The following is a 27,436-nucleotide window of genomic DNA, read 5'->3' on the forward strand; positions in this document are numbered from 1 at the left end:
AGGCAAAATGTACCTTTTAGAAGAAATAATACATTCTGTTTAATGTAGTACTCATTTGAGAACTCAAATATCAGTTTAAGCCACCTTTAGGTCACTTCATTTTCCTAGTATTTCAATTCCCTGCAGGTACATGAAGGAGGAAGGAGGATGTTTTAAGCTGTTTGAAAGAATGGAAGGATGCCTTTTCTTCCTGCACAATTTAATGTTCTGAGAAAGAATTTTTTTGTAATTTGAAATATATTTCAGCCATCATTATTTTCTTATTCTTTAAGCAAATGCATTGAGAATATTTAATCCAGTTGTAATATGATCAGCTACTTCGATTCTTATGACAGATCTCAAATTCATTCTCTTTCCACTGTGATTTCCTTGTTTGACAAGCCAATGGCTGTTCCTCCCTATCATTTGAAACCCAGCACTGAGTCACCCTGTCAGGGAGGGTGTGGGGCACACAAAGCTTTGGAACACGTATATAGGAACAGGACGCTGATTTACAGAGAGATCACTGGCATTTCTTTAATTTTTCTTTTATTTTCACTGACAGTAAAATTTTGGGGGGAGTACAATCAGGATAGTGTTTTAATAGAAATAGCACTAATAGAAGCTTGGTCATAAACAATAATAGTCATAAGAAGAATTTCTCGTACCAAGGCATTCCACACAGAGATAACAGCACAATAAATAAATTCCCATTTGTCACACAACAAATAAAAACTTGCAGTAACAAAAACATGACTTTATAAATGTTCATATAATAAAAATACAAGCAAAACTATAAGACCATGCAGTGGAGATGGAGCTCAAAGTGAATAGTTATAGCAAAAAAAAAAAGCAAAAGATGAAAATTTTCAAGTATTGCAAGAGGAGGAAAGGGGAAGAGTAAAACAGAATGATTTTGAAATAAATCAGTTACGTTTGCTACCCTAGGAGGGACACTGACATAACTGTCTTGTCCACTAATACTTCATACTTTTAGGATATATACTGTTATCCACTTAAAGATAGATTCTGTTTCCTTGGATCCCATCCCATATTACAAGGATGGAATGAAACTCATTGTTTACTTTCATTATGAGTAGACGCAGTGCAGGAAAGTATTTCCAGCACCAGGCCAGTGAAATGCCCCACAACTGTAAGGGCGTGGGAGTCAAGAGACATTGACTTTAGTCCTGTTTACATCATCGACTGTGAAAAATTCATTTGACATAGTCATCTCATAAATATTCCTCAAGATGCTTCCCAGTCCTAAAATAACACTTCATTTCATTCTTCAATTTTGCTGTAGGTCAAACAATCACAGCTAGCAGAGAGCAATGAAAATAATAAAAAGAAAACAGTTTTACATTTTTAATGATGCTAATTTTTTTAAGTATTGGAAAAGAAGTTGGATCGTTAAATGGAAATAATTGTATAATGCATTAGTGAGGGTATTCACAAAGCATGATAATTCTGCCCAACTAAAGTAATCTAAGCAATACCTTTACACTTTGTGATTGAATCATATATCAGATTTAAACAGTGACTAGTTTCTACATGATTAGGAAAGACATGTCTGTCATGGGAGTAAAAAAATAAAATTTGTTTGTTAAATTACACATAAATATAAGGTACAAATGTATTTTTAAAATACAGATTAAAATAATCACACTTGCATTGTGTACATACGAAAATACAGTATTTAATATTCAATATACACAGACACATTTATGATAAATGCAACTATTTGGCAGTGCCAGTTCTGTCAGGGTTTTTTCTGTCCCCTAATTCCATATATATGGAACCAAAATGCTTTGCTAAAATCTCCTAGCTCTGGCGGACATCTTGAAGGAGTTTGTTGATCTCAGCCACTAGCTCACTGGCATCCATGAGTTCATGTTTCCCATCATTCAGGTGGTTGAGCACATTGTCAAAATCATCTTCTTCGTAGTTTTCAGGGATCTCTTCCATGGCTGGCAGCCATTTTGAAGAGGGTTGCACACTGGAGTGAGTTCCTAGTGGGGGCCCAGAGTTGTTGGTGGGATTTTGAAAGTGTGTGCTGGCTGCCCAGGCTGCCACCCCTTGTGGGTAGCCCACAGTTTTGGCTGGCACAGGCCCCTTCCGGCGTTCTAAGGAGTTGGACCTATCCATCTCACTGCATTCGGTATAGGTGTCCAGAGAGGGGGGAAGGAGGCGCTGGAGCACACTGCTCATTTCTGAGAGCAGGGAGGATGTGCTGGGGTCCCCAGTGTCCTCATCATTTGGGGAGTCCTTCCCAAACGTGGAAAAACTCTTCTTCTTCTCACCGGCTTCGGTGGGCTGGCTGTCATCCTCAAGAATCTGGTGCAGGTGCTGCTGCTGGGGTTGTGCTGGAAACTCTTCCCCTGGGATGAACATGTTGCTCCTGTAATCTGAGGATGGTGAGGGCAGTGGTGGCATCCAGCATTGGTCCGAGTGTCCCAGGACTCTGCACTCCTCTGTACACAGTCTCATAGCTGCACTCAGGAAGGCAATGGGGATGCATTATGACACTTGGCATGACTCAAAATGATGGAAAAATGTCATTTTACTATTGAAAACAGAATAGAACAGGTTTAAAGTATTACCATGATGCCAATCTGCTTCTAGGCATAATACACACGCTACAGTTGCAGATCTAATGTGACCACTTGGTTTATGGACACATCTGCAGGTGTATATTTTTCTTGTTTACTGACTAAGGAAAGGAGGTTTATCAGTCATGTGCTTCTCAGGAATATTCTGTTACTAGAGTAATAAGAAAATGGATTGACAATGTATACATGAGAAATTTATACATGACTGGAAAACAGTTATGGCTTGGATGATGAAATAAAAGCATAAATTCTAAGCAATGGAATTTTAAGGTGAAATTCTTAACTTTAGAGTGTCATCAGACAATGCTTCAGTTATATCTTTGTGTAACTTGCTTGGTATTGAGGTTTTTCTCACCTGCTTTAGTGTTAATGGAGGCATGGAAAATATAATTAGCCACCAGGTTAATCGTACTTATTAATCTCTCTTAAAGGTTTTGTAAATTACTTATTGGCTTATTACTTTAACAAGCAATAAAGATATCCTTAATTATTGGGTATCTGTCCCTGTCCTTCTATGAAGTCTTCTCTTAAAGATTTGAAACATATTAATACTTAAAAACATGGAAAAGTCACCAAAAGCTCAATAATATAGGAAATACACTCATGAGTTTTATTATATATGTTTTGATGCCCTACTGGAATGTGATGGTCACACTCACTGAAAGTGACAGAATTAAAAAAAAAAAAAAAAGAACCAGATAAAGAGGACAAAATCTCTAAATGTGGCAAATATAATAATTAAACTACATGAAAACCAGGAAACACAGACAGTAAAATATACTCCACAAACCACTTATTTCAGAGAACACTATGTCCTTTCAGTATCATTCCATTTTAGAGCAAAGAACAGAATTTCAGAAAATTCAAAGTAATGCTCTCTTATGTGAAAAAAATTGGATTGGTATTAGCCATACCTATATATTGAGGGCTAATTTTATAGATATGGCTACTTAAAGATTTCTCTTCCTCCTAAATTATTGTTGAAAAGATGACTCTTGAAGAATGTCAATTCCCTTGTCAGGGAAACCAAGTTGTCTGCCATGTTCACTATGGTATCACCACCACCTGGAAAGGCATCTGCACATATTATTTATTTTCTGAATGAAAAATAAAGCAAGGAGAAATAATGGTCTTTGTTTAAAGGTCATTGTTTACTGATGGAGGCTTCAAGATAATTCTGCCCTTAAACTCCCTCTGGACCTTAATTTTTAATGGAAAAGAGGAAATTTTGAGGAACAAAAATGAAAGCCAGGTTATAATACAAAAGAAGTATGGGAAAGTGTAAACAGTAATAACCATGAGAATCAGGCAAAGAAAGAGGACAAACATGAGTATAATTTTACTATAAAGAAAGATTAAATGTGAATGAGGCAGGTTCATGTAAGCACAAAAGCAAGTTTAGATGACCTAAGTTCACGTATTATTACTTTTTGGAAATATTTACCAACTGTTGTTTTTCATTATTGGATGTGAACAAAAGGAATTAGAAATGGAATACCTAAATAGCAGTGAGACTTTCTCAGCAGTGTAATAACTATCACGGTGGTAATAATTTTTTTGCCTTAATTCCCTAGGTCTTTGAAAATAGAAATGAGACCTGGATCTATTGTCTTACTCACATCCTGTCAGAAGGAAGGAGAACAAACCTGCTGACACCTCTTCATTTGAGTCTCTGGCCTTTAACTTAGCTTGGGAAAGACTTCTTTGCTTGCTGGATTGCTTGATTGGCTTTGTTTTGCTTTATTGTTTAATGATGGCAGTTAGGAAGAAAAATGATGCAGGACTCTAAGAATCCTGAACATAATCTAGCTTTCGAGAAACCTGAAGATAATCAGCATATAACCAACAATACAGTCTGGGTGATCGTTACAGTCTGACAGCACATGTAAAAAGGTAATTTTGATCACAGGAATTATTTGAAAACTGTGAATGCTATTTGTGATTTCATCAGAAGAACAAGTAGCAAATTAATTGCAAAATAATCAATTTTTTTTTTTAAAGTAGCTACTTAGGAGGCAGAGGTCAGGAGGATCATAGTTTGAAACTAGCCCAGGCAAAAAGTTTGTGAGATCCCCATCTCAACTAATGGCTGAACATGGTGGCACACACCTGTCATCCCAGCTACATGGTGAAGCACAAAGACCCTGTCTCCAAAGTATCCAACATAAAAAGGGCTGGGGTGTGTGGTTCAAGCAGTAAAGTGCCTAGCAAGCTTGAGGCCCTGAATTCAACTCCTAGTACCACCAAGAAAGAAAAGAAATGAAGAAAAACGATGAAAGGCTAATGAAGAAAATGACAATAAAAGCAAATGAGAGAGAGAAAGAGATTTTCATTGATATTCTCAATTATTTTCCTGGAGATTCAACAGTTTGGAAATATTTCCAGTCCTGCAAATGTTCCATCCCATACCCAGGGATCCGGATATGCTGGTAAGAAGCTAGTTTGTCTGTCACTTTTTTGAAAGCTCTGCCAGTTGGTTGTGTCATTTGGAGATGGGGGACATGGTAGAAGAAGAAGCTCTCCTGTTCCACTACACAACTAAGTTTGTCACTGTACTACATCTTAAAAGTGGGTCAAGAATCAGGAAAGTGAGTATAATAAGAAAAGCATGCCTACCTTCTATAAAGTCTAGCTACTGAGTGACAACTCAGCTATCTATTGAGAGTCTGCTGTCTGCAAAGTGCTATGACATCATCCCACCCTAAAAAAGGTTGAGATCTAGAGCTGAGTCAAATGCAACAAATGATGTCATACATACCCAATTAAAGTAGCTAACTAAATGATACTGAGTATACGTCAAGAAAAGGAGAGCCAATGGAGATAGAGGCTGATGTCTTTAAACAAAGAGCAATCCGAAACAAACTTTGAGAGGTAAGCAGCATTTAAACACACAAAGTGAAGAAAAGCCAGCTTGTCAGGTAGGAAGGGCAAGGTGAACAAAAGACTGGAGTGTTATGGGAAGAGATACCTCTCCCTACTGTAAAAGATTCAAACACAGAAAGATTGAGGGTTAATAAACTAGGAGTGGATTTCATTGGCCTTTGAACACCAAGATAAATAGTTCTGTTCAGTGTTGCTGAGCAACAAGAGTCAGGTATTGATTTTGAGCCAAAAAATGTAAATTGAAATGTCCTGCAAAGGTTGTTGAAGCTGCATGAAGGAAAGATTTGACATCCATAGGAGCCACAGAGAGGGAATAGCAGTTTGTACATTGGTGCAATGGACCAGCCACGGAAGAAAGGCCAGGACAGAGCCAGGACACCTACCATGAGAACAGAGAGGATGTAGAGTTTAAAAAGAAGGTATGAAGTACTCAGAGACCACAGATGACGAACAGTGGAATGGACTCAATCATGAAGAAGGAGTATAATAAGAAACAGAATCAAAAGGCTTTATAAATCATCCTGGCACAGCGAAACACATTGGAAAATGAAGACTAGGCAGCCATATATGCTTAGTGTTATAGTTCAAAGTTGAATGAGTAATGAACAACAAAAAAAAACAGTTGACAAACATGAGCCAAGAGACAAAATGCATGCTGATTTTACCACTCAGAATGTAGTATATTTGTGTGAGAATTAAAAGAATGAATGACCAGAAATGACCCTGTTGGCAAGCAATACAGTGCAACCTAATCCATATTTGTTCATGGACTAATGCAGAGAAACATTTCGAATGAGACACTTAAGTCCTAAAAATATGCTTTAGAAAACTGCTGATCTCTTTTAATAGCATTCAGATGTGAGCTTACATTTTTCTCTGCTTGAAGTATTTCCTGGGAATATACATTTACAAACCACAAATTTTAGACCCTAATGTGCCTGCAGAAGTTTCAAGAATGAATAATAAACTAGAATGTTGGTAAAGTGTCATCAGAATGTTTATAATTAAGGGATGGTTCTCTTGCCATAGACACTCAGTATGAACTTTGCAGTCTGTGCTGAACGAACATCAACACACTTCATGAACCACTGGTGAGTTCCTGTGTCTGTACCTGCAAGACAGCTCAGATCACACTACACATGGTGACAAGAAGCAAGTGAGGCAGGAATGTATATTCTGTAATATAATTTGCTCTAACACCTTGCTATATACCAGCAATATAGCTGTCCCTTCAGATTCCTGAATTAGGTATAACTGTGTAAATATGGAAATTTTATTAGTGACAACATAAAGGTGAAATCCTAGTTTTAGAATGAAATGTGACGTGAATGGAGCTTAAAATCACTCAGAAAGCAAGACTCACTGTTTTCTAGCTTATTTTTACCCATCTATTGTTTCCCCAACATCTTCTCTCTTTAGTACTTGTACTTTCATTTTTGTTTTAGTTTGAGTGCTAGGTAACTCTCCTGATGTGAAATATGGGGAGGTAGAAACTGAAAATACAGGGAAGAGTAGGAATCTTGACCTCGTTTAGATTAAGTAGTTAAGTGGTAGACCACTTATGCTAATGCTTAGCATGCAAGAGGCTTTGGGTTCAATCTCTAGCACTGAAATAAATGAACAAATAATTTAAAAATACATGAAATATTTTTTTAAAAGATTTTAAAATTAAAGGACTTTAGGCATTCTTCAGTCCCACAAATGGCAAGATTATCTATCTAAGGCAGTTATTCTCCATTCTACTATGATGATAAATTCATGTCTCACTGAATAAACTTCATATGAACTTTAAAATGTATAATGCAATATTGATATCATGCCCATTGTGTTACTTCCATGTTTTATGAAATCATAATTTGTGAAATTACATTATTCAAGGTTTGGGTCCAGGCAGTACCACAGAATCACAAAATCACAGAAATTCAGTCAGCTCCTTCATTATTATATAAGCAAAAATAATAAAACTGATTCTCTTTGAGCAAGGTATCAGAGGCCATCTATATTTCACTAGATTTTTACATTTTTATCTTCAAATTGGTCTAGGAAGTCTAGGAATTAAAAAAGAAAGCACCATGGATGACTATGCAAACATGTACATTAAAGGCTTTAATGCTGTGAGAAGTCCTTTCTATACATTCATCTGGCCAGAGATACGCAGTATCTATTACATAACAACATAACTCAATAGCAACATTTAATAGTTACACAGTAACTAGTAAGACTTTTGGATATAAGGTCAAATAAGCAACTCAATTTTTTAAGGAGGTAAACACCTGTTACTTCATGTATCTGATAGATTAGAGTTTGAGTGAGGAAACAGGTTCAAATCTCACCTCCACTGTATACAACCTGCCTGATGTGGGGTGCATTTTCTAACTTTTATAAGTTTCTATTTGAAAATAGGAAAAAAATATGAAACTTTTTATCACCACACTTCAACTAACTCCAGCAGGCATAATTTCAATACAATATTATAAATTTAAAATTTTTTAAGATGTTTATTCATTGACATTTAAATTATTTCAACTACTGCCACTACAACTAATTCCAACATCACCTAATTCCAATGTTCTGAAAGAGCCTAAGTGGATAGAGCTCATGTGGACCTGGAGTATTCAGCCTTAGCTCAGAATAAGCACAGGGACAGAGCTGGCCATTACTCCTGCTGCCGGTGGGGCCACTGTCATCTTAACTATTACAATTTACAAGAGCTAGAACTTCTATTTATTGGTTTTCCTGTGAATTTTTATAGCTCCCTCATGGTTATTTTCTATGCTCACTTACTTGTTTGTATTTGGAAAGGGGATGTTAGAAAAAAAATTAAAGGTGGGTGATAGAACACCATTCTGCCTTTCCTGCATTTTCCAAATGGCAGTCACCTGATCAACATTCAAAGAAATATGGGTAGGAAAAGGAGCACTTCTGTGGTTCTCAGAGTTGATTGAATACTGCAGTGCTTAGTAACAGGGCTGCTACAGTGATGGAGCCAGTGCTTACTCAGTTGCTTCAGAGAGTTTGTACTGCACAATTAAGAGGAAAAGAACATTAAAGAAAATGTTAGATCAAAAAGAATTAACCTAGAAGGTAACACCCACGCACAGGAAATCAATGTGAGTCAATGCCCTGGATAGCTATCCTTATCTCAACCAGCAAAAACCCTTGTTCCTTCCTATTATTGCTTATACTCTCTCTACAACAAGATTAGAAATAAGGGCAAAATAGTTTCTGCTGGGTATTGAGGGGGGTGGAGAGGGAGGGGGCGGAGTGGGTGGTAAGGGAGGGGGTGGGGGCAGGGGGGAGAAATGACCCGAGCCTTGTATGCACATATGAATAATAATAAAAAATAATAATAAAGTAACTGAGAAAGAGAAAAAAAAAAAGAAAATGTGATTCAAAACTTAACAGAATCTCCTCCATCAAAGCTGTGTGCTTATAAAATAAATCCCTATTCCTCTTCCATTATGGTATAGACATAAAATGAGAGGTAGCAAGAAATATTCTATGCTTGCCACCTACAGAGGTGCATTCTTTTCCCTATTTTTAGTGCATAAAGTGCAGCCTTCCTAGTGTATTTTAGTCTCTCATTTTGTGAGTTGGTTCCCATCACAGGAAATGTATCCTCCAAATTACAGTCCATTTCGCCACTATGCACCAAAACAGGCTGTCTGAATAAAAACAAGCACCCAGTAATTTTAGAGAATTGCTCAAGAGGGTCCTATGGCAGTTTAGATGGGGCAGATGGTTTGGCTTTCTGTTCTGCCCTCCCTGCCCCTTCCTTCTCGTTCTGTTAAGCTCTCATGTTTCCTCCTTCTCTAACAACTGTGCACTATGAATTTTAAAATAATTCTAAAGTGTTCCACTTTCTTTTCATTGCTAATAGTGTGCAGATTACTGATTCTTTAGAGCAATTGGCAAATAAAGAAGAAATAGAAGCATGGGAGAAATTCTTCATTTTACTGGTATTGTAGTAGATCTGGAGAAAAAGACCTTACCTGCTGGAATTCTTCCATCTGTAAGAAACAGGTCACTGAATCCTTCGCCCAGCAGTCTGTCTATTGGAGAATCTCGTCCCAAATCATAGTCACTGTCCCCTGCTTCACTGTCACCACGGCCACTGTCTTTCAAGCTAAATTTGTCCATGTCTTGAAGGGCATATCTAGAAAGATCAATCAGGGGAAATATGGTTGATACTCTTCAGCACTCCTGTTGTTTGAGACTTCATAAGCAATGCAAGAATAATTCATACCTATAGCTCCTGGAATATTTGTTTCCTCGAAAACTTGGCCTTGGCTGATATTGCCCCTGGTGAAGCATTGAAAGAAGCTGAGAGACCTGCTGGAAACCAAATAGACAGAACTGATTCCTGAAAAGAAAACCCCCAAGCACCCACACTCTTTAAGCAAGGAAAAACAGTTACTTATTATTTCATACTAAATAGATCATGCTACCTCCATTTTAAAGATCTGCATATGCCAGCCTGTGGCTGGCTGTGCAGCCAGTCACCAAAATCAACTGAAATACATCCCAGAGAAGTTTGTGTGATCTACTAACACAGATTTTTTTTTTTGAAAGAAAACTCCCTTTTAAATAGCTGATTAATTTCAGATAAATGGTCAATTTTAAAAACATACAGAAAATGCTATAAAATCCATTGTAGCACATCTAGCTAAAATAATGTCAGAACATTTTCTAAAGTTGGGCAAATATAACATGCAAGAGCTGGGATTCTGGAATCCTCTGCTGCTGAGTTTTCAGTAGAGACCTTAACAATGAAAACAAAGTAAGACCCTTTAGTTTTTGACTTCCCAACACCTTAACCTGGGAAGTGAAGAGACTAATTAGATAAGCTCTTGAGAGCTCCACATTATTTTTCACTATCACACCTATTGCATATAAGCAAGCAAATTATTTAAGAAAAACTGAAAAGAGTATTTTGAGTGTACTTGCTACATGTCCACATAGTAACTTAAATCCTATTTGACTTGCATATTGTTACTTATTGGTGGGATCACTTAAGAACGAATACTTATGTGGCTTTTTGAACACTAACAGCTGAGTTGTCTGTGAATTGATGCAGGTTATGGTCTTACCTCAACAGCAGGGGTGGCATGGGTGAGTTCTAATGAAAAATTCTCCGGCACGTGGTTCGATGAAATTGTCACCAAACTGTTGAGTGACTGGTGACTGTTGTGACTCTGGCGGCTGCCCATTTGCCCTCTTTCTAAGGTAGGAGATGAAGATGGAGATGATCTGTGATGAGATCTAATGGGCAGAGTGCCATTTATAGTAGGCACCAATGTGATGTCCCCTTTGTGAATCTGCCTCGATGGTCTTTTTGGGTGGTGCTGGTAAGTTGATTCTGCTACCCTGCAGTTGTAGGATCGAGTGTCTTTCTTTTCTCGGTTACACCTAGTTGCAAATAGCACCATAATAACCAATAGCACTGCACAAATTGCACCCAAGGAAATAATTATGATCATGGAGACATCCAAGGAAGCCTGGCTTACTGAGGTCATTGCTGTACTTGTCACTGATTCTGAATACTCAAAGATCACACACTTCAGAAGGACTTTGGTATGCAGCTGAGGGGTGCCTTTGTCCTGGATGATAACTGAGAGCTCCCACTCTGTGTAGGGAACGAATTCCATACTCACATTGGTATGGATGTCACATGATTGTGGATCAATTACAAAGAAGTTTTCTTCATTACCGGCTACTATGAAGCAGCTGAGTTCAGCATTTACCCCAGAGTCTCTGTCAATCGCCCTTATTCTTGTGACATGAAAGCCACTCTCGGCCCCTTTGGGGATGGAGATTTCTGCAGTGTTATTGTGCAGTGCAGGCCCTATAACCACAGGGACGTTGTCATTTTCATCGATGATGGTGAGCACAACTGTGGTATTGCTCACAAGTTGCTTTGGACTCCCACCATCTCTTGCTTCCACCACAAAAGTGATCTGACTCACTTCTTCATGATCAAAGATTCTGAGAGCATAGATGGCTCCATTAGATGGATCAATGGTTACATAGGTGGTGATGGAACTTCCCAAGACAAAACTCTCCAAAATGGTGTATGTCACCTGCCCGTTTTCCCCAAGATCAGGATCTGTAGCTGTAACAGTGGTGATATATGCGCCTGGTGAGTTGTTCTCTGAGATTACAAATTCATACCGGCTTCTCTGGAAGTGGGGTGGATTGTCATTTATATCATTGATTTGAACAGTAAAATGTTTTACTGAAGAGAGACTTGGTGTCCCCTTGTCCTCAGCGATTATAGTCAAACTATATTCAGATCTCTTTTCTCTGTCCAGCGTGGTATTGGTCAAGATTAAATAATTGTTTTCATACGTTTTCTGAAGTTTAAAGTGACCATGTCCATGAAGCTTACAAACTATTTCTCCATTCAGCCCAGAATCCTTGTCTTGAACCCTAACCAAAGCAACAAACGTCTCAATAGGATCCCCTTCAAAAATATAAGATACCTCTTCTTTTCCAGGAGACATGAGGTTGATGTTAATCTCAGGTTTATTGTCATTGACATCTACGACCTTAATTATAATTTTGCAGTGAGCAGGAATTGAATTCGGACCCAAGTCTTGGCCTTGCACATCAATCTCATAAGACTTGGTAATTTCATAATCCACTTGCCTGAAAAGAGTCAAATGCCCGCTCTCTGAATCAATTTTGAAAGTCTCTATAATTTTGGGAGACACGTGACTGCTGAAGGAATATACAATTTTCCCGTTAGCGCCCTCATCTGGATCGGTAGCATTCAGATCCAGGAGCAAAGTGCCCACAGGAGAGTTTTCTAAGAGTTGGATTACATAAGACTGCTGGTCAAAAGCGGGGCTGTTGTCATTGGAGTCTGAAATGCTTATTTTCAGGATGGACGAGCCGGACCTCTGGGGCACTCCCATGTCCGAGGCGGTGAGCTGAAGCTCATAGCTGGACTTGAGCTCCCGATCCAACTCTCTGACCACTATAAGGTCCGCATACTTGGCTCCATCAGTCCTGGTCCGGACCTCGATATTAAAATAATCATTGGCAGACAGGGAGTATGTGTGCAGGGAATTTTCCCCGACATCAGGATCAGATGCGCTGTCCAGAGGGATGCGAGTTCCTACAGCCGCACTCTCGGATATCTCGATAGGGATGACAGCCCTCGAAAACTGCGGGGAATTGTCATTAATATCCAGCACCTCGACTTCGATGTGGAAGAGCTGCAGATGCTCTGTGGGCAGGGTGATCACATCGAACTCGATGGAACAGTTCAAGTTTTTCTGGCACAGCTGCTCCCGGTCGATGGTCGTCCCTACGCTAATTTCCCCGGTATTCTCATTGACTATAAGCAGTGGAGAGTTCCCCCTTTGCATGGCTCGAAAACGAACAGCAGAAGGATTGGGCAGCTTCAATAAAACATCAGCCACATCCTCGGACAGTCTCGCAATGACCGATCCAACTCTCTGTTCCTCATAAATCCTGTATTTCAAATTCTTGCTCAGCGCACTGTGATCCAAAGATACCATCAGGAGTGCAAAAACAAATCTAAAGCGCATTTTAGAGATTGGATGCATTGGTCCCTTTTAGAGATTTCCCCTCCCAGCGCAAGTCAAACCAGCAAAGCGATTCCCCCAACTTCCTCCGCCAACTTAAAGCTGGACGACATTTGGCACCCTGGACACTTGAAAGCGTCTCTTAATCACACAGCACAGCAATTAAAAGCTCGCAAAGTTCTGTGACATACACACCGTGTCTCGATTCGCAGATACCGGGGTGGAGTCCGATGCTTGCATTTGGGGAGGTGGAGAGGAAAGGGGGGTGGGGGCGCCGGCCGGGTCCGCGGTGCAGCGCGCAGCGGGTCACCAGGGCGCCGTGCGGTGCGCGCCCGCGGCGGCGCGGACTCCAAGGATGGCGGGGCGCGGACGGTCCTCCCTCGGTGGCGGTGGCGGTGGCGGCCGTGGTCCCGGCTGGCTGCAGACTTCACGCCGCGGCTCCGACTCCAGCTCGGATCGCTACAACTTCACTTCAACTCAGACAAAGCTCCGACCCGGCGCGTGCTGAATCGCTTCCAGCCAATCAGCGGCCTTCCAAATCCAGCGCTCTGGAGGCCGGACGCGCGGGCGAGCGCGGGGCGCGCGCGGGGAGGGGGGCGGGGCCGGGGGAGCGAGCCCGCGGGGCGGGGGGGGGGTGAGGAACAGAGAGAGAGAGGAGAGAATGAGAGAGAGAGAATGGGAGGAGAGAGAGAGAGAGAGGAGAGAATGAGAGGAGAGAGAGGAGCGAGGGAAGAGAGGAGAGAGAGAGAATGAGAGGAGAGAGAGAGAAGAGAGAGAGAATGAGAGGAGAGAGAGGAGCGAAGGAAGAGAGAGAGGAGAGAGAGAGAATGAGAGGAGAGAGAGGAGCTAGGGAAGAGAGAATGAGAGGAGACAGAGGAGCGAGGGAAGAGAGAATGAGAGGAGAGAGAGAAAGAGGGGAAAGAGAGGGAATGGGAGAGAGGGATGGGGAAGAGAGAGAGAATGGGAGAGAGAGAAGAAAGAGAAGAGAGAGAGAGAGAGGCCTGGTGTGGGTGCGAGGGAGGGGAGGCACCCCGGCCTCTGCCCTCCTTTCCACCCACTGCATTCACTTTCTCTGAGCGTGCCACGACAAAGGGGAGACAAATTACGAAAGAAAAAAAAAAACTTTAAATCAACTTCTGGTCGCCTTTATTTTCTATGGCACTCTAAATGGTTCTCGTTTTCTTAATCACTCTTTCTTCTGCCACAAACATGCAATCATCTCGCTTTTCATAGTGCTTAAGTGCTGGTTTAACTTAAAATACCTCTAAGTGCGTTTTGTGGGTGGAGGAATTTAATAAAATTTGAAAACTTGATTCTAATTATGTTCCTCAGCCCTCCTCCTTCCTCTGTCCTCCCCTCCCGCCTCGGGAAATTCTTGGGTCTTTCTCCTCCTAGGAGCACAAGCAGATTTTCTCTGTGCTGTGTTGTAAAGAACAGAACAAGTGAAGAGGTTTCATTTTCTGTTTTCTTTCATCTTCGTTCTTTGAAGATAAGAAAAGGGCTATCTTGCTCTGGATTTCTCCTAATTAGCAAGACTTAAAGCAACACCTCGGAATTCAGAACTCATTAACAATAGAATTCTACCTTTTATCACTCTTTTCCTCGAGTTTGGCCAAAATTATTTGTATTTCTTTGTCTTGTACTCAAAAAATCTTATTTATCTTAGGCAAAAGACATTCAAAGCTTTTGCATGCCAATTTGTACAAAAGGTGCCACCATGCCTGGTGAACCTTCAGTATGTGTCCTAAAGAGATACGGGCTCCATAGGTTCCACGTCAAATTTTTAAAATGTATGCTGTATTTATGAAATCACTTTTCTGATAACTATTTTAAAAACCCACAGCTTGTTTACACTGACAAATAAAACGCCTGAGCTGAAAATTGCATTTCCTGTACATCAGAACACTAGAAATATCCTGGGAGGCCTGTGCTCTATCCAGGTCACAGAAACTGATACGGTATTCTTATTTGGAAATGTGATTATTTATGATGCTCTTTCCGCTCTGCAATTCCTTTTAAGTTTATCATTGTGGCTCCATTCTTGCTTTTTTTTTTTTTTTATTTCCTACCTTCTGCATTATACCTCAGCTGTCTTCATCTACTTGCATATTTGCTGTTTCACAGAATCTCAATTTTTCTCATTTATTTTCTCCTACTCTCTATTTTGCCCCCCAGAAACATATATAAAAAATAGTAATTTTCTGATTTTTCCACTTTGCTTACTCTCAGCAGAGCTCAGCTAAAGTCACTAAAAAGGTTCTTCCAAAAAAGAAAGCAAAGGAGTCTCAGCGTGAACCCTTCTTCTTTTTAGGCATTCAAAAGCATTTTATAAGCCATTGTCTTTTTTTTCCCCTTTCCTGAAACCAGTGCTGTGTGGCAAATTGTGCAGAATAGAAATGCCTATAATGAATGTTTTTAGTACTGAGTCACGCTGATGAACATTCTGTCCCCATGAATAATACTGTTTTACAAGTTTCTAGCGCTTTCAAATTGCTGATCCCCAAGCCCTATAGACAAATGAGGAAAACTACCACAAGCAACTGGGACTTTGGAAACACATAGCCATCTGGCCTTGATCTCTAACAATCTGAGCCAATAATTATATCAATTCAGGCTTTAGTGGAACCCCTGTGCAAACTCCAAAAGAGCAAAGAAAGGAATTAGTGACTATTCAAAGTTGGGGTGAAAATTCAAAGGTAATCTAATTCCATTAGTTCTAAGAGAGTTTTCTTTGTGAATTTGATGTCTACCCCTCAAAACTCCATGTACAGGACATTTTTCCCCTATACATAAAATGTAAAAATATCTTTAAAATCCTTCTGCTGTTTCCAACAGTATGCTTAAACATAATTATTGTGAAAAAGCCCTTGAGTATAACTCACAATGTATTTCTGTAAGTGAGTCTTTAAAGAAGTTGGAATCATTTCATGGAGAATGATGTGTTTCACCTGTGATATTATCTTCACCAAACATTTCATTTTATCTTCACCAAACATTTCAAAAATCTCCTGAGAAGTTGTATGTACTTACTTGAAAGTATTGTTTTGATTTTTCCTTAATATATACTACTTTGTCCTTCCTTCCTTTCTTCCTTCCTTCCTTCCTCCCTTTCTTCCTTCCTTCCCTGCTCTCCCCTCTCCCCTCTCCTCACCCTTCTTTCTTCTTCCTCTCCCCTGTCTATTTTTGTGGTGGTAGTGATTGAGGCTTGTACATTCCGGGGAGAAGCCCTACCACTGAGTCACAGAGATACTCCCAGCCCTCAGTGGTTTTTCCCTTCAAAAAGTACAAAATTAAAAATATTTTTGCTTATGTTTTGATTAATTCCATCAAATCATAATTTCCTCCTTTGGTATCACTAAAAAAAATACCTCCCCCAAAAATCTATCCCCACATCATTACTAGGGAAGAAATCTAACTTCTCTTAGTGTTCATTTAATGATGAACTGATTGAACTGACTTGTTCTGGACATTTGCAAAGTCATGGAAAGAGAGCAGACCTTTTAAAGCAATTTCTCAAATAAGGAATGAAGGAAAGTTGATTGGATGCCACTAAAGATCCTTCCTTCTTTGACATGGCAGTCTCCACTGACAAGGAAAAGAAGGGTCCCCACTTCTGAAAGATCTTGGCATTGTGAGTGACCTCAGGCACGAGAACCAAGTGCTTTTGAGCAACTAGAGGAGAGTGTTGAGCACATCCACCCAGTTGTGTATGTCTTATCCTTTCACCACCCCAGCCTAATTTGTTTCTAAATTACTAAATCCAGAGAAAATATAACAGCTGGCATAGACAATATATCTTGTCACCCTTGAATGACAATTCCATTACACCACTTAATTTGATTATTTCTGTTTCAAGGGAAATTCAGTTTTATATACCTAAATCTTTAATATTTTCCTTCCTCTTGAAGATGAAGGGAAATTAGGGACCCTACTGTAAAGCTCAAATGTCTCACATTTCATCAAAAATAATGTCCCTTTTGGTACTGGAATGTAAAATTAAAGTCATTAACATTTCTGAAAAGCAGATATAGATTTGTTTTAAATAGCTTAGCTATTAATTTATATTTTGCCAGAGCATATGAAATAAGAAAACTACTTAAAGTAATAAGTATTCACTTCCATCTCACCATATCTGTAAATTCCCATCAACAATTTAAAAGCAATAGATCTTACGATCTTCTTGGAGATTGGCATAGTATTTCAATATTTCCTCATTGCGTGTGCTGTGAAATGCCTTGTAGAAAGAATGTGTAGTCCTGCCTGACACCATATGGCCATCATGACTCTGAATAATAACCCTACTCTGAATCCTAGGATATTATAAGGAAAAGGCTTTACAAAGATTAGTAAAGTTAAGAAATCCCAATATTTTAGAACTGATGAAAATAAAGAGGTTGCTTGTTAGATGTGTGATTGCAGGGAGCACCAATTGACAGTCATGCAATCATGAAAATACTATTTAACTTTTCTGACTCTATATAATCCCTTGTGCGGTGAAAGTAATAATTTTCTATAAAAAATTCTTGCAAGAATTTAAATGACTGGGGTTTTTCAGTAAGGCTGGTCCTAAGTAGACATGCAACAGAGGTTACTTTACTCTTCTTAGCTTTTTTTATTATTTTCTGCCTAATATTCATTGATGAAAAAAAAATAATAAGGATTATATCTGTAGGCCTTGTTGTATTTCAGACTTTTGGTTTGAACACTTGCATAATTTTATGCTGAAGAGCTTAACTTCTTGCCATTTTGATTTGTGAAGGTCACCTGAAAAATGTAATCCACAAAACTAATAGCACTGAACTATGATGATCTTGAAAAGTCACAGCTTTACTTAAAGGAAATTCCACAAGATCTACTGAACATAACCTAAGTATACCTCGAAACCCTAACACATAAAAGCATATTCAATAAGAGAAGCCTACCAGATGTTTAATTATCTTTTATATTGGGTCAGGTACATATCTAGTATTTACTTCTTCTGTCATTCAAGGTAAACATTTTATATTTTAAATATCCTGTCACACTGCAGTAGGAAGACAAAAGAATATAATTTTATATGATATTTTGACATGACAAGGAAAGGTAAAATTTGCCAAATAAACTTCATTTAAAGAGCACTATTTGCTTTTATCAATCATGTTCCATCTTTCCATATTGTTCTCCCTGTATTTCACTTACTGATCTTTTCAGTAACATAACAATGGAAAATCACTGAAAATTATGAACTCTTCATTGGAACAAATTTATCAACAAAAGATAAAGGGCTGGGAAATGAGACTGTATCCCAAACTATCTTTAGAATAGAAATAGACTTCAGTAGATTCTGCTCAAAGTCAAATGAGCTAAGTTCCCATAGGAGGACCACAAACCTGGAGACATAGCCATGCAGGTGCCAGGAGGTAGCATGAGGTAAGGGCCAAGAAGAGTTGGAGTCCATGAAACACAGTGACACAGTGACAGATGCTAGGTCAATTTTGTATGAGTGGGCAATCAGTGTTTGGGATGTCCTGCCAAGGCAGCATGCCAAATTCCAGCAGGTGACTTAAGGTCTGGCAGGCGGCAATCTTCTGAGTCCAAATGAGAAGCGTGTAGGTGAGTTGCTATTTATTTTATGACTTCAGGCCTTTAAAACCAGGCAGGTTTTGAAATGAGAGATTAAAATGAGAGCACAGACACCTAGAGATCCAGCGTTCTGAAAATGGGCACAAGCTACGTGTTTAGTCAAAATTTGAGGCCAGATTACAAAGTTAAACTTGATGGCAGGAAGGCTGATTTTACTATTAATCATCCAGAGTATCATAGAACACCTTGAGTTCATTCTTATCAGGGCAGTATCCTAAGGCAAGAATCTAAACCTACCGAGAATATTCCTATAGTTGCAGGTGAGGATTTGAGTTAGTCCATGAGTTGAGTCTCAGTTTTCAGTTTAGAGCGTCCTTAGCCATGGGTGTTCTATAGAACAGACATATAGCATCATCTGAAATGTTGGAAATACAGAATTTCAAACAGCACCCCAGACTTACTTAAGCACACTGCATTTTAATAAGATCCTTAACTGATTTCCACGCACATTAAAGTTTAAGACACATTGCTGTGAAGAGTAATCTATTGTCTGAGAGGCAGAAATTCTAACACGATGGTACTTAAGTCCTGTGTGCTTTGAGATTTTGTTCCTCCAAGGAGTTTACAGACAGTTGGCATATGGAGAAGATTACCATTAAAAGGGCCAGGGTTTACACATTGTTAATTCAAGAACATAAGTGGAAGTGATATAAGAAAACTTCTTTATTTAGTTTAATTCGCAGAAAGAGAAGGAAAATTAATCGTCCCTCTGGACCCATTGTTTTGTCACAGCTATAACCCCATTTACACATTTAGGCAGAACAGCTTTCATTAGTGAGGGAAACACTTTTCAGAAAGAGATCTAATCCTTTTGGAACAGCTATTTGTGAAGACAAAATATTTCTAATGTCATTACATGTATGTGTATTTGAACATAGGATCTGTTTAAGGCTCTCAGGTTGAGTATTTTACAACTGTCAAGTGCATACAAATTGCAAACTTGCTTGATGCTTTTTTTCTGCCAGTGTTCCTTCATCATTCATCCTTCATTATCATGTGGGAAAGCAAACCTTGAGTCCTGTTCACTCTCTCCTAACTACTTCCAGCTCAGGATTAAGTAGATAAGTTGAAGTGCAATGAAAAGCTTACTGCCAATGCTTGACTTTTTTATATTCAAGTTAAAATCTATTTCATATGCAATATTTCTGGACTGTAATAAAGCCCTGATTTAGTCAGTCATTTTTATTCCAACCAGGAGTACCTACTATTCATAGACTAGTGACTACAAAAATAAAGTCTCTAAAATTGTAAAAAAGATATAATATGACTTAGAAATATGAATAGTCACTTAAATAATGACAAAAAAATCAATATTTTAGGATATATTAAATTAGGTTAAAGCACTTGGAAAAGAACTTTAATATAACATGTTAAACTTAAATAATAGAGTGTTAGCATCAATTATGTCTGAATAATTTACTACTGGAGAATACACCTAAGTTTTTGGCCATTTCAGGGTACAGTTGCTTATTTCCTTAGAATTTGTGAGAAGTTATTTACTTCCTGGTTGTCAGCCATCATTTTAGCCATGTTCAAAATGGAGAAATCTGGCGTATTTATTGTGCAGTTAAGAGCGATGTTATCAAATTTGAGGACACTTAAGTTTTCAAGAAATAGTTCAAGATATTTTTGAATAGTAACTTTCATTAAGAATAATTAAAACCTTTTCATAAAATAAAGGGAATAAATGATTACTAGATAAAGAACATGTAGCAGTTATTGAGTTATGAAACTGATTTCTGGAAATGGATGTGGTCATCATTCCTTTAATAAACTACACATTATCAGTTGTGCAAATAATATCTGCATGTGAATGAATTACACTCAGGAACCATTAGGAGCATTTGATTAACAATGGATATGCCTGTGGTGGTTCCCTATGGTTATGTCACCTACTGACATTATAGCCATCTGAGTTTGTGTAAGAACACGGTATGATATCCATACCTTGACAAAATCACCAGAAAATGACTTTCTCAGAATGTGAAGTGGCATATGACTGTGCTTATAAGATATTTTAAAGGTAGGAAACTGAGGAGGGTTACCAGAGCTTCACTGAAAATGATGACTAGTTTCTGAAGAACATGTAGCAGAATACCATTTATGAGAAAATTGTGCCTAGTTTATTGTCATCTAGTATTTATTTTCAATTTGAATAAGTTAGGTTAGGTATAATAAATTAGCCAATTGTAGTTGACATTGTTTATCCAAAAAAAGCAGTAGACCATTTAGAAAAATCAATTTTAAAATGTAACTAAAAGAGCAAATGTGACAGTTTATATTTAGACTTTGTTGGTTATAAAAATACCATCTAAAATGGTAGCATCTCACCTGCTACTTAAATGTAAGGGTCTTTGAGCATAATAAATAAAGGTAATAGTTGCCAAACAACTCTATGCCCAATGATATACCTAAATATTTCCTCATTTAATCCTTACCATAATTTTAATAATGGGATTCTTATAATTAATAGAAACAGGTAGGATGTAAGTAACAGAACCATGCCAAAAGAGTTACGAATGAGTGTATTTTTTTTAAAACACAAAATAAGAAAGGTAGGATATGTCCAATGCTGAATAATTAAGCAGCTGAACAACACCATCATGAACCAGGTTTCTCTCCCATCTTTCTGCTGTTTGTTCTCAAAAACAGCTGCTGTCATTTTATAGGAAATAGCTCTTTATTCAGGTAGATACAGAGTTACTAAACAGATAGTCTCTCCTAATAGATTTTCTCTTATCAAGAAGTAAAGTGTTTTCTAGAAGCCTCTTACTGACCCCCTCTTAAAACTCACTGGTCAGAATGGTGTCACATGCTTAGTCTTTAACCAATCAATAGCAAAGAGAATTGAATTATTGGCCTAGAATAAAAATCTTTTTAACCTAAGGTAGAGGAATAGCTCCTACCCTTCTTATGGGACAAAGGTCTGAAATATTGATGTGTAATTAATAAGTTCAAAAGGAAAATGAATATTAAATAGTAATGAGTAAAGTCTGCCACTTAATCCTAAACCCTTTCATGGATAAGAGATCTAAAATTCACAAAAGTTAAGCCAATTTTCAGATAACTAAATTATAGTAGATATTGACTTTATCTATGTCTATCTCCAAAATCTACTTCATGTAATAATGACATGATTTCTTAGATATTAATTGAAAAGGGCTATTGTATTTTTTAAATTCTTCTTCTTTCCCAAAATTGTGAGGTTATGAGGCGAAGAATATTGACATACATTGCAATGAATCATTTGTGGAAAATATTTCAACCTATGCAACAAAACTAACAACGATAAAAAAAATCATTTTGACTTTGTGCCTTGAATGATAGCTTTGAAAATCAGTGCTACAGGATTTATTGAAGTGATTCCTAGACAGAGGGGAAGAAAAACTGAGTAGGTAGAGGCAGAGACTATGTTTTTTTCTGGGCTCTGAATACCTTAAGCACCTTAGATTGGATGTCTTTACAAAAAGTAACATTTCCTGAGACGAGGCTCATCTAGGAAGCATCACAACTTAATCACCTGCAGATTAGAAGGTTCAAGTAGAATGCCAGTGGGAGACTGTGGAAAGACAAGTAGATATTTGGTTTCTTATTGATGCTATTATCAGAAGCATTCTGAGCTTTGAGCAAAGCCAACCATGGGACTGACAGAAGGGAATAGCACAGTGAAGTACAAGTGAAACTGAGATGAGATCAAACAAATCTGTCCCCACTCAGCAACTCTTTGATGCTGTGTCATTGGTCATTGTTTATACCATCACCAGTCTTCACCTTGGTAAGTACCTCTCAACATTGTTTTCTTGGAGAGGTTATTGAATCATAAATTTGGGAGGAAGACAAAAAGTACACCTACATACCCTGTTTACTTGGAGTACTCAAAGGTATATTATTTATTTTGACTGACTTTTCTAGAAACTCACTTTCTGTTGTTAGGTTAAATGAAAGACACATTTTTCGTAAAGACAGTGTGTAATAAAAGGCGAGCAAATGTGCTTTATCTTGCTCAATCAAAAGTATTAGATTTAACCATCCAGATAACTAAAAACAAAGAGACTTTCTTTACATTTGAAGAAGCATATAGAGTCTACACACAACTCCTGAATTTCTAATGTAAATTTAATGAAATCGTAAAGGAATATTCAAACTCTCCACAACTCTCAATACCAATTTTTCTTAGACAAAATGGCTGTACATCCCTGTTTCAATGTGTCCTTCCAGGAACAAGAATAAGTAAAGTCAAATCTCAAAATACCTTATTTTTTCCACAGCAGTAAAGTTAGATCACCAAAGCATAAAAAATAATTTAAAAGGTCTCACTGAATAGTAGAAATGCCAATTTGAAAAACAGCAAACATTTGAGCTCTCTCACAAATAACCAGCCACTGCCAACATTTGCTCTGGTTCTTTCTGTTTTCCTGTAACTCGACAATGTTTTAAATTCAGAGGGTTTCTGCTAGGATTGGATTATGATCATTATGCAGGAGCGTATCCCGGTATAAACAGCTTGCTTGGCATTTACATATTGTTCCCACATGCTTTCATGTCTGACTTCTCAGTAAGTCAGAAGCACATATTTTATTGTTATGAGAAAGAACACAGTTTTTTATTTACTATAGAATCTTGGCTCTTCATAAACAGAATAATCCAGCACCACAGAGCTTATACAGTCAATACCTGATTTGATGATAGTGATATAGACTTTTAAAGCATGTAAATATTTCAACCTGAATTATTAATACATGATCGTCAAAGGCTTTCCAAATTGAATTCAGAAATTCCAGCCTAATGAATTGTTTTTATAGCACTAAAGGTCAAACTAGTTGAACAAAACATGAGCAGCTTTTGTTTAACCTACACAGAAACCTGAGTTTCCCTCGTGGGGTCATTTGAGCAGGATAAATCTCCCATATCTACAGTCACCATTTAAATGAACTCTGTTTTCTAACACTAGAAATAGGTCCACTGCTTCCTACAAGGAATATGATACCAAGATTTATGAGAAGTAGGTATGTCCATCCTCAAAAATGAAAGAAACTGATATATAACAGAGTTTCTTAGAGTTTCAAGCCTTTCTGCTGTCCTCAGGGGGTGTCCCAAATAACCACAGGGAAAACTATCACACACCTGGTTGAGAGGGTCCTGTCCAAACTTGCTTACCTCCATTCTGATTGTTCCCTTTCCTTAAACAGAGCTTTCTGGCCTTTCTAATCTGAGATATTTGGCAAATTATCATGACTAAATGATCACTGGTCGAGAACAAAAGCAGTTCATTCTCAAAACATTTTGGCTAAGATGTTTCAAAATCTCAAAAGTTTTCATGTTTATGTAGACATGAAAATTATAACAATTCTAAGTCCAACATTCTTTTCATAAGGTCATCAAAAACCATATGGTCTTATAAATCTGCTGTAGAGTAAACAGCCTGAGGAGGAGTTAAGAGACAAAAGGACAGTAGGGTTTATCAGAAGAATGTGTGTATTACACTGAGCATCAGTCTTCCCATGGAACTAGCTGACTGTTTTGGGTGCAAATGCTTCTTCATAAAGAATCAGATATCCCATTGCCTTAGTGTGATAAAACCAGAACCATGAAGTCAGCAAACAACTTTGTTATTGTAATGCCCCGCCCTTCCCCCCGCCCTTTTTTTTTTACAACAGGTCTAGCAGGTGGCATGTGGCTGTGACTGGATCTATCTCCACCTCCAGGGTGCCAAGATGTCCCTCTAAATTTCTGTGGGAGGAGTTTGTTGGTAGGATTTAGATTGTAAAGGCACGAGAGCATCTGCTGCCTTCCTGGTCTCATTACCATCCACACAATTAACTCCTGCAGCTCTGGCTGAGCAGCCAGAAGCAAGGACTCAGTTTTACTGCCTCTGACAATGCTCATTGTCATTCATCAGAACTTCAGATTTCTCAGGGTTTCCATTCAGAGGAATGCTTTCTCTGGGAAAAGACATCACAAGCAGGAGAGCTCTAGGGAGAAGGGTGGAGGAGTAAACCCACACAAAAGGGAGCTGGGGTCTGGAGTGTACCTTGTGTTTCATTTTACACCGAGAGGCCACAATCTTCAAGACTGCATGAACTTCAAAGGCCTCTCTTTGGTCTTGAAACATTTTCACTTAACAACAATAATTCTTTTTAGTGTTCTCATGACTCCAGATCCAATTTTGCATCCTATAGAAGATTTGGTAAGGCTAAAACTGCTGCACAAAGAGTTCTAAGTAATTTTCAGTAGAAATTAAACAAAATGTTCTGCAATGCAAGGAGGTAAACATCCACAAAGATGTGACAAATTCAGGCAAGCCTGTATTTTAAAGGCTCAGCAGCCTGATTCATCAATGTTAAGTTGCATAAATATCAAAAAAGCAACCTGAAAATTAAAGCTGTACTGTCTCTTTAACCCTTTATTTTATGATTAATACTCATAAACTGCAATTATTAACAAGTTTGTGTTGGACAAGAGTGAGGTGATAATATATGACTTTTTCCCCCAGTTTATGTAAGCAAAAGTCTGTCATTTATTGATATGTAGACTACAAAGAGGTTAAAAGGAAATCTCTTTCCTTGTTATTAAATAAGTGATGTAAAAGCTGCACCTTTTCTTAAGGATAAAATTAAATTTTGAAAAAGAAGCACTTAAAACAATCTACTCAAATGGAAACAACAAAAGAATGATTTGGCTGTTAAAAGCTGTGGAAGCAGAGCTACATCTTAAAAGCAGTCAAGTTTTAATGTGCACTTTTATGAAAAATTAAATGCTGAAAGAGACAGTTTACAAACCTATTTGCAATAAGTAAAACTTAACTTCAAGCAGGAAAAAATATTAGGGAAAATAATTTTGCACTACTGCAAATTTGAACTTTGTATTGTTAGTCCTAATCATACTTCTTTTCCTTTGAATTCCAAAATTCAAAACACAGTTTCATACATATATTGACATTAGGAATAAAGACATTTAAAGAGATTACGTAGCTTGTTTAAATTATCTATATTTCATATCCCATTGTATACTGCCTTTCAAAATGCTGATTTCCTCAAATAAAAAAGGAGAAAAGTGAAATAAATGTCTGGAGTGCAACACAACTCAAACTCACCAGCATGTGGATGGAGAAAAAAAATCTTTATTTTAGATATTCTAACGCTTAGGTTGCCATAATTTATATACGGAAGATAAGTAACGTGCAGTTGAATCTGTAGAAAATTCATTGCCCCCAGGCTGCCTAGACAAAAAAAAATGGATATCTGAGTTTTTTATACTTTCTTCTTGACATAAGTAACAACACTCCATTAAGAAACTCTGTGCACCTTGAATTTCTGGATGGGTCAGAAAAAAAAGCCTGAAGTTGTTTCTGTTACACTAAGTATACACCTCTCTGGATACTTACAAGACTCATGGTGAGTTTATAAAACCGAGTTGTTGACTGTTCTCTACTCTGCAAGAGGTGTGGTAGCAAATTGTTCTAAAAGGTGCACTCATGGGAATAAAATTTATGGTATTTCTTCCTGAGTCCTGGTATCATTATGCAATGCTGTCTGGTTCATAACCTTTGCGTTTCTTTTCTTCCCCATCTGAGCTCACTTGAACCCCACCACCTCCATCCCCTGAGTTCTGAACTCTACCCAAGTATACCTGAAGTGAATCCTGTGTCCTGAGACAGGAAGGCTGTATGAATGAAGGCTAGTGACTGGCAACAACTGATGCTCATCTTGAGTCTGTTAGACCTACACCTGATGTGTCATCTCTGCCCACTGTCCTATTCTAATAGTTGATCTTCACACATTCTTTGGTTTTCCTGGTTGTGTTCTTCCATCATTCCAAGTCCATGTTACTCAATCCTACTGAGAACTTTTGGCTATTGCCTTTACATCAGCTGCTGAAATTCTATGATGCTAACTCAGTTTGGGGAATCTCCCCAGCAGTCCACATTCTTTGTATCACCTGCAAGTGACACTTCCTACTCTCTCCTGTTATGCTGCTCATTGACAGATGGCTTGTGCTCCACTGTGAGACCTCTGATGTTCTGCTCACTACATTGCATTTTCTTTCAAAGCTCCAAGATGGCTTTCCTAGCATTTGCTGTGCTCACGCAACAGGTTTTATTTGCACACTCTCTCCCTCACGGACTCACACTGTCATAGAAGTTAACCAAGCCTTGCTTGTCGTGTTGGGCTATGTTTGCAACATAAAAGTTAGTAATATCTCTGCTTGTTAATGCATTACAGAAAATATGAACTTCATAGAAACTGCAACACATGCCAAGTAGTTAAATTCTGTTTCAAATATTATGAAAGCCTGTATTATGGAGTATTGTTAATAATTGTGTTTCATCTTTATGAATCATGTTAGTGAGATTCTCTCAAGTTTCATACTTTTTTACTGTAATAAAGAAAACTTTATCAATGAGTTAGGGTATTTCAACTGAGTCAGCTTCAGTACTTGTGTTTTTATTATTATTATTATTATAAAATAATAAAGAAGAATTGGGCAGAGTTGTGCTTGTTATAATTTCTCTACACATTCTAATTTGCATGAGTATGATATATGCAGATATGTTTACACATTTATACTTTCATTATTTAGTTATATATAATCATGTGTTAGTATAACTTTTCTGAGAAATGTAATGATAGTCACATGTTAAAACATAATTAAAATAATAGAGTACACTTTATCCACAGAGTTATAAGAATCACAGTATCCAAATGTTTACTAAAATGTTTTCTCAAAAGCATATGCTCCCAAGCATATGAGTTAAATCCTGGATCAGACAAAAATGGGAATAGCTGG

The 27,436-nt window shown here is 37.9% G+C and overlaps 1 protein-coding gene across 2 annotated transcripts; it reads right to left on the reverse strand.

The window, feature by feature from the left end:
• Window positions 1-511: 511 nt before the first annotated feature.
• On the reverse strand, window positions 512-13,552 carry Pcdh18 (protocadherin 18). Of its 2 annotated transcripts, none has more exons than XM_020187619.2 (4): window positions 10,565-13,552; window positions 9,721-9,806; window positions 9,467-9,630; window positions 512-2,471 (listed from the first exon to the last, which is right to left on the reverse strand). In XM_020187619.2, exons 1-4 carry the CDS (start codon window positions 13,046-13,048, stop codon window positions 1,804-1,806), a joined length of 3,402 nt encoding a protein of 1,133 aa, XP_020043208.1. In that variant the 5' UTR covers window positions 13,049-13,552; the 3' UTR covers window positions 512-1,803. The 2 variants fall into 2 exon arrangements, with proteins under 2 accessions (XP_020043208.1, XP_020043207.1); XM_020187618.2 differs by having other exon boundaries at window positions 9,721-9,809.
• Window positions 13,553-27,436: the final 13,884 nt, after the last annotated feature.

This window comes from Castor canadensis, chromosome 9 (genome assembly GCF_047511655.1).
Source record: "Castor canadensis chromosome 9, mCasCan1.hap1v2, whole genome shotgun sequence".
NCBI classification, from domain to species: domain Eukaryota; kingdom Metazoa; phylum Chordata; class Mammalia; order Rodentia; family Castoridae; genus Castor; species Castor canadensis.

Excerpts from the sequence above, each read along its gene's own strand:
- Pcdh18 (XM_020187618.2), bottom strand. The coding sequence starts at position 13,048 with ATGCATCCAATCTCTAAAATGCGCTTTAGATTTGTTTTTGCACTCCTG. Across the intron at positions 9,631-9,720 it reads AAATATTCCAGGAGCTATAG|ATATGCCCTTCAAGACATGG; the intron begins GTATGAATTATT and ends TGATCTTTCTAG. Across the intron at positions 2,472-9,466 it reads AGATGGAAGAATTCCAGCAG|CTATGAGACTGTGTACAGAG; the intron begins GTAAGGTCTTTT and ends TCCTGAGTGCAG.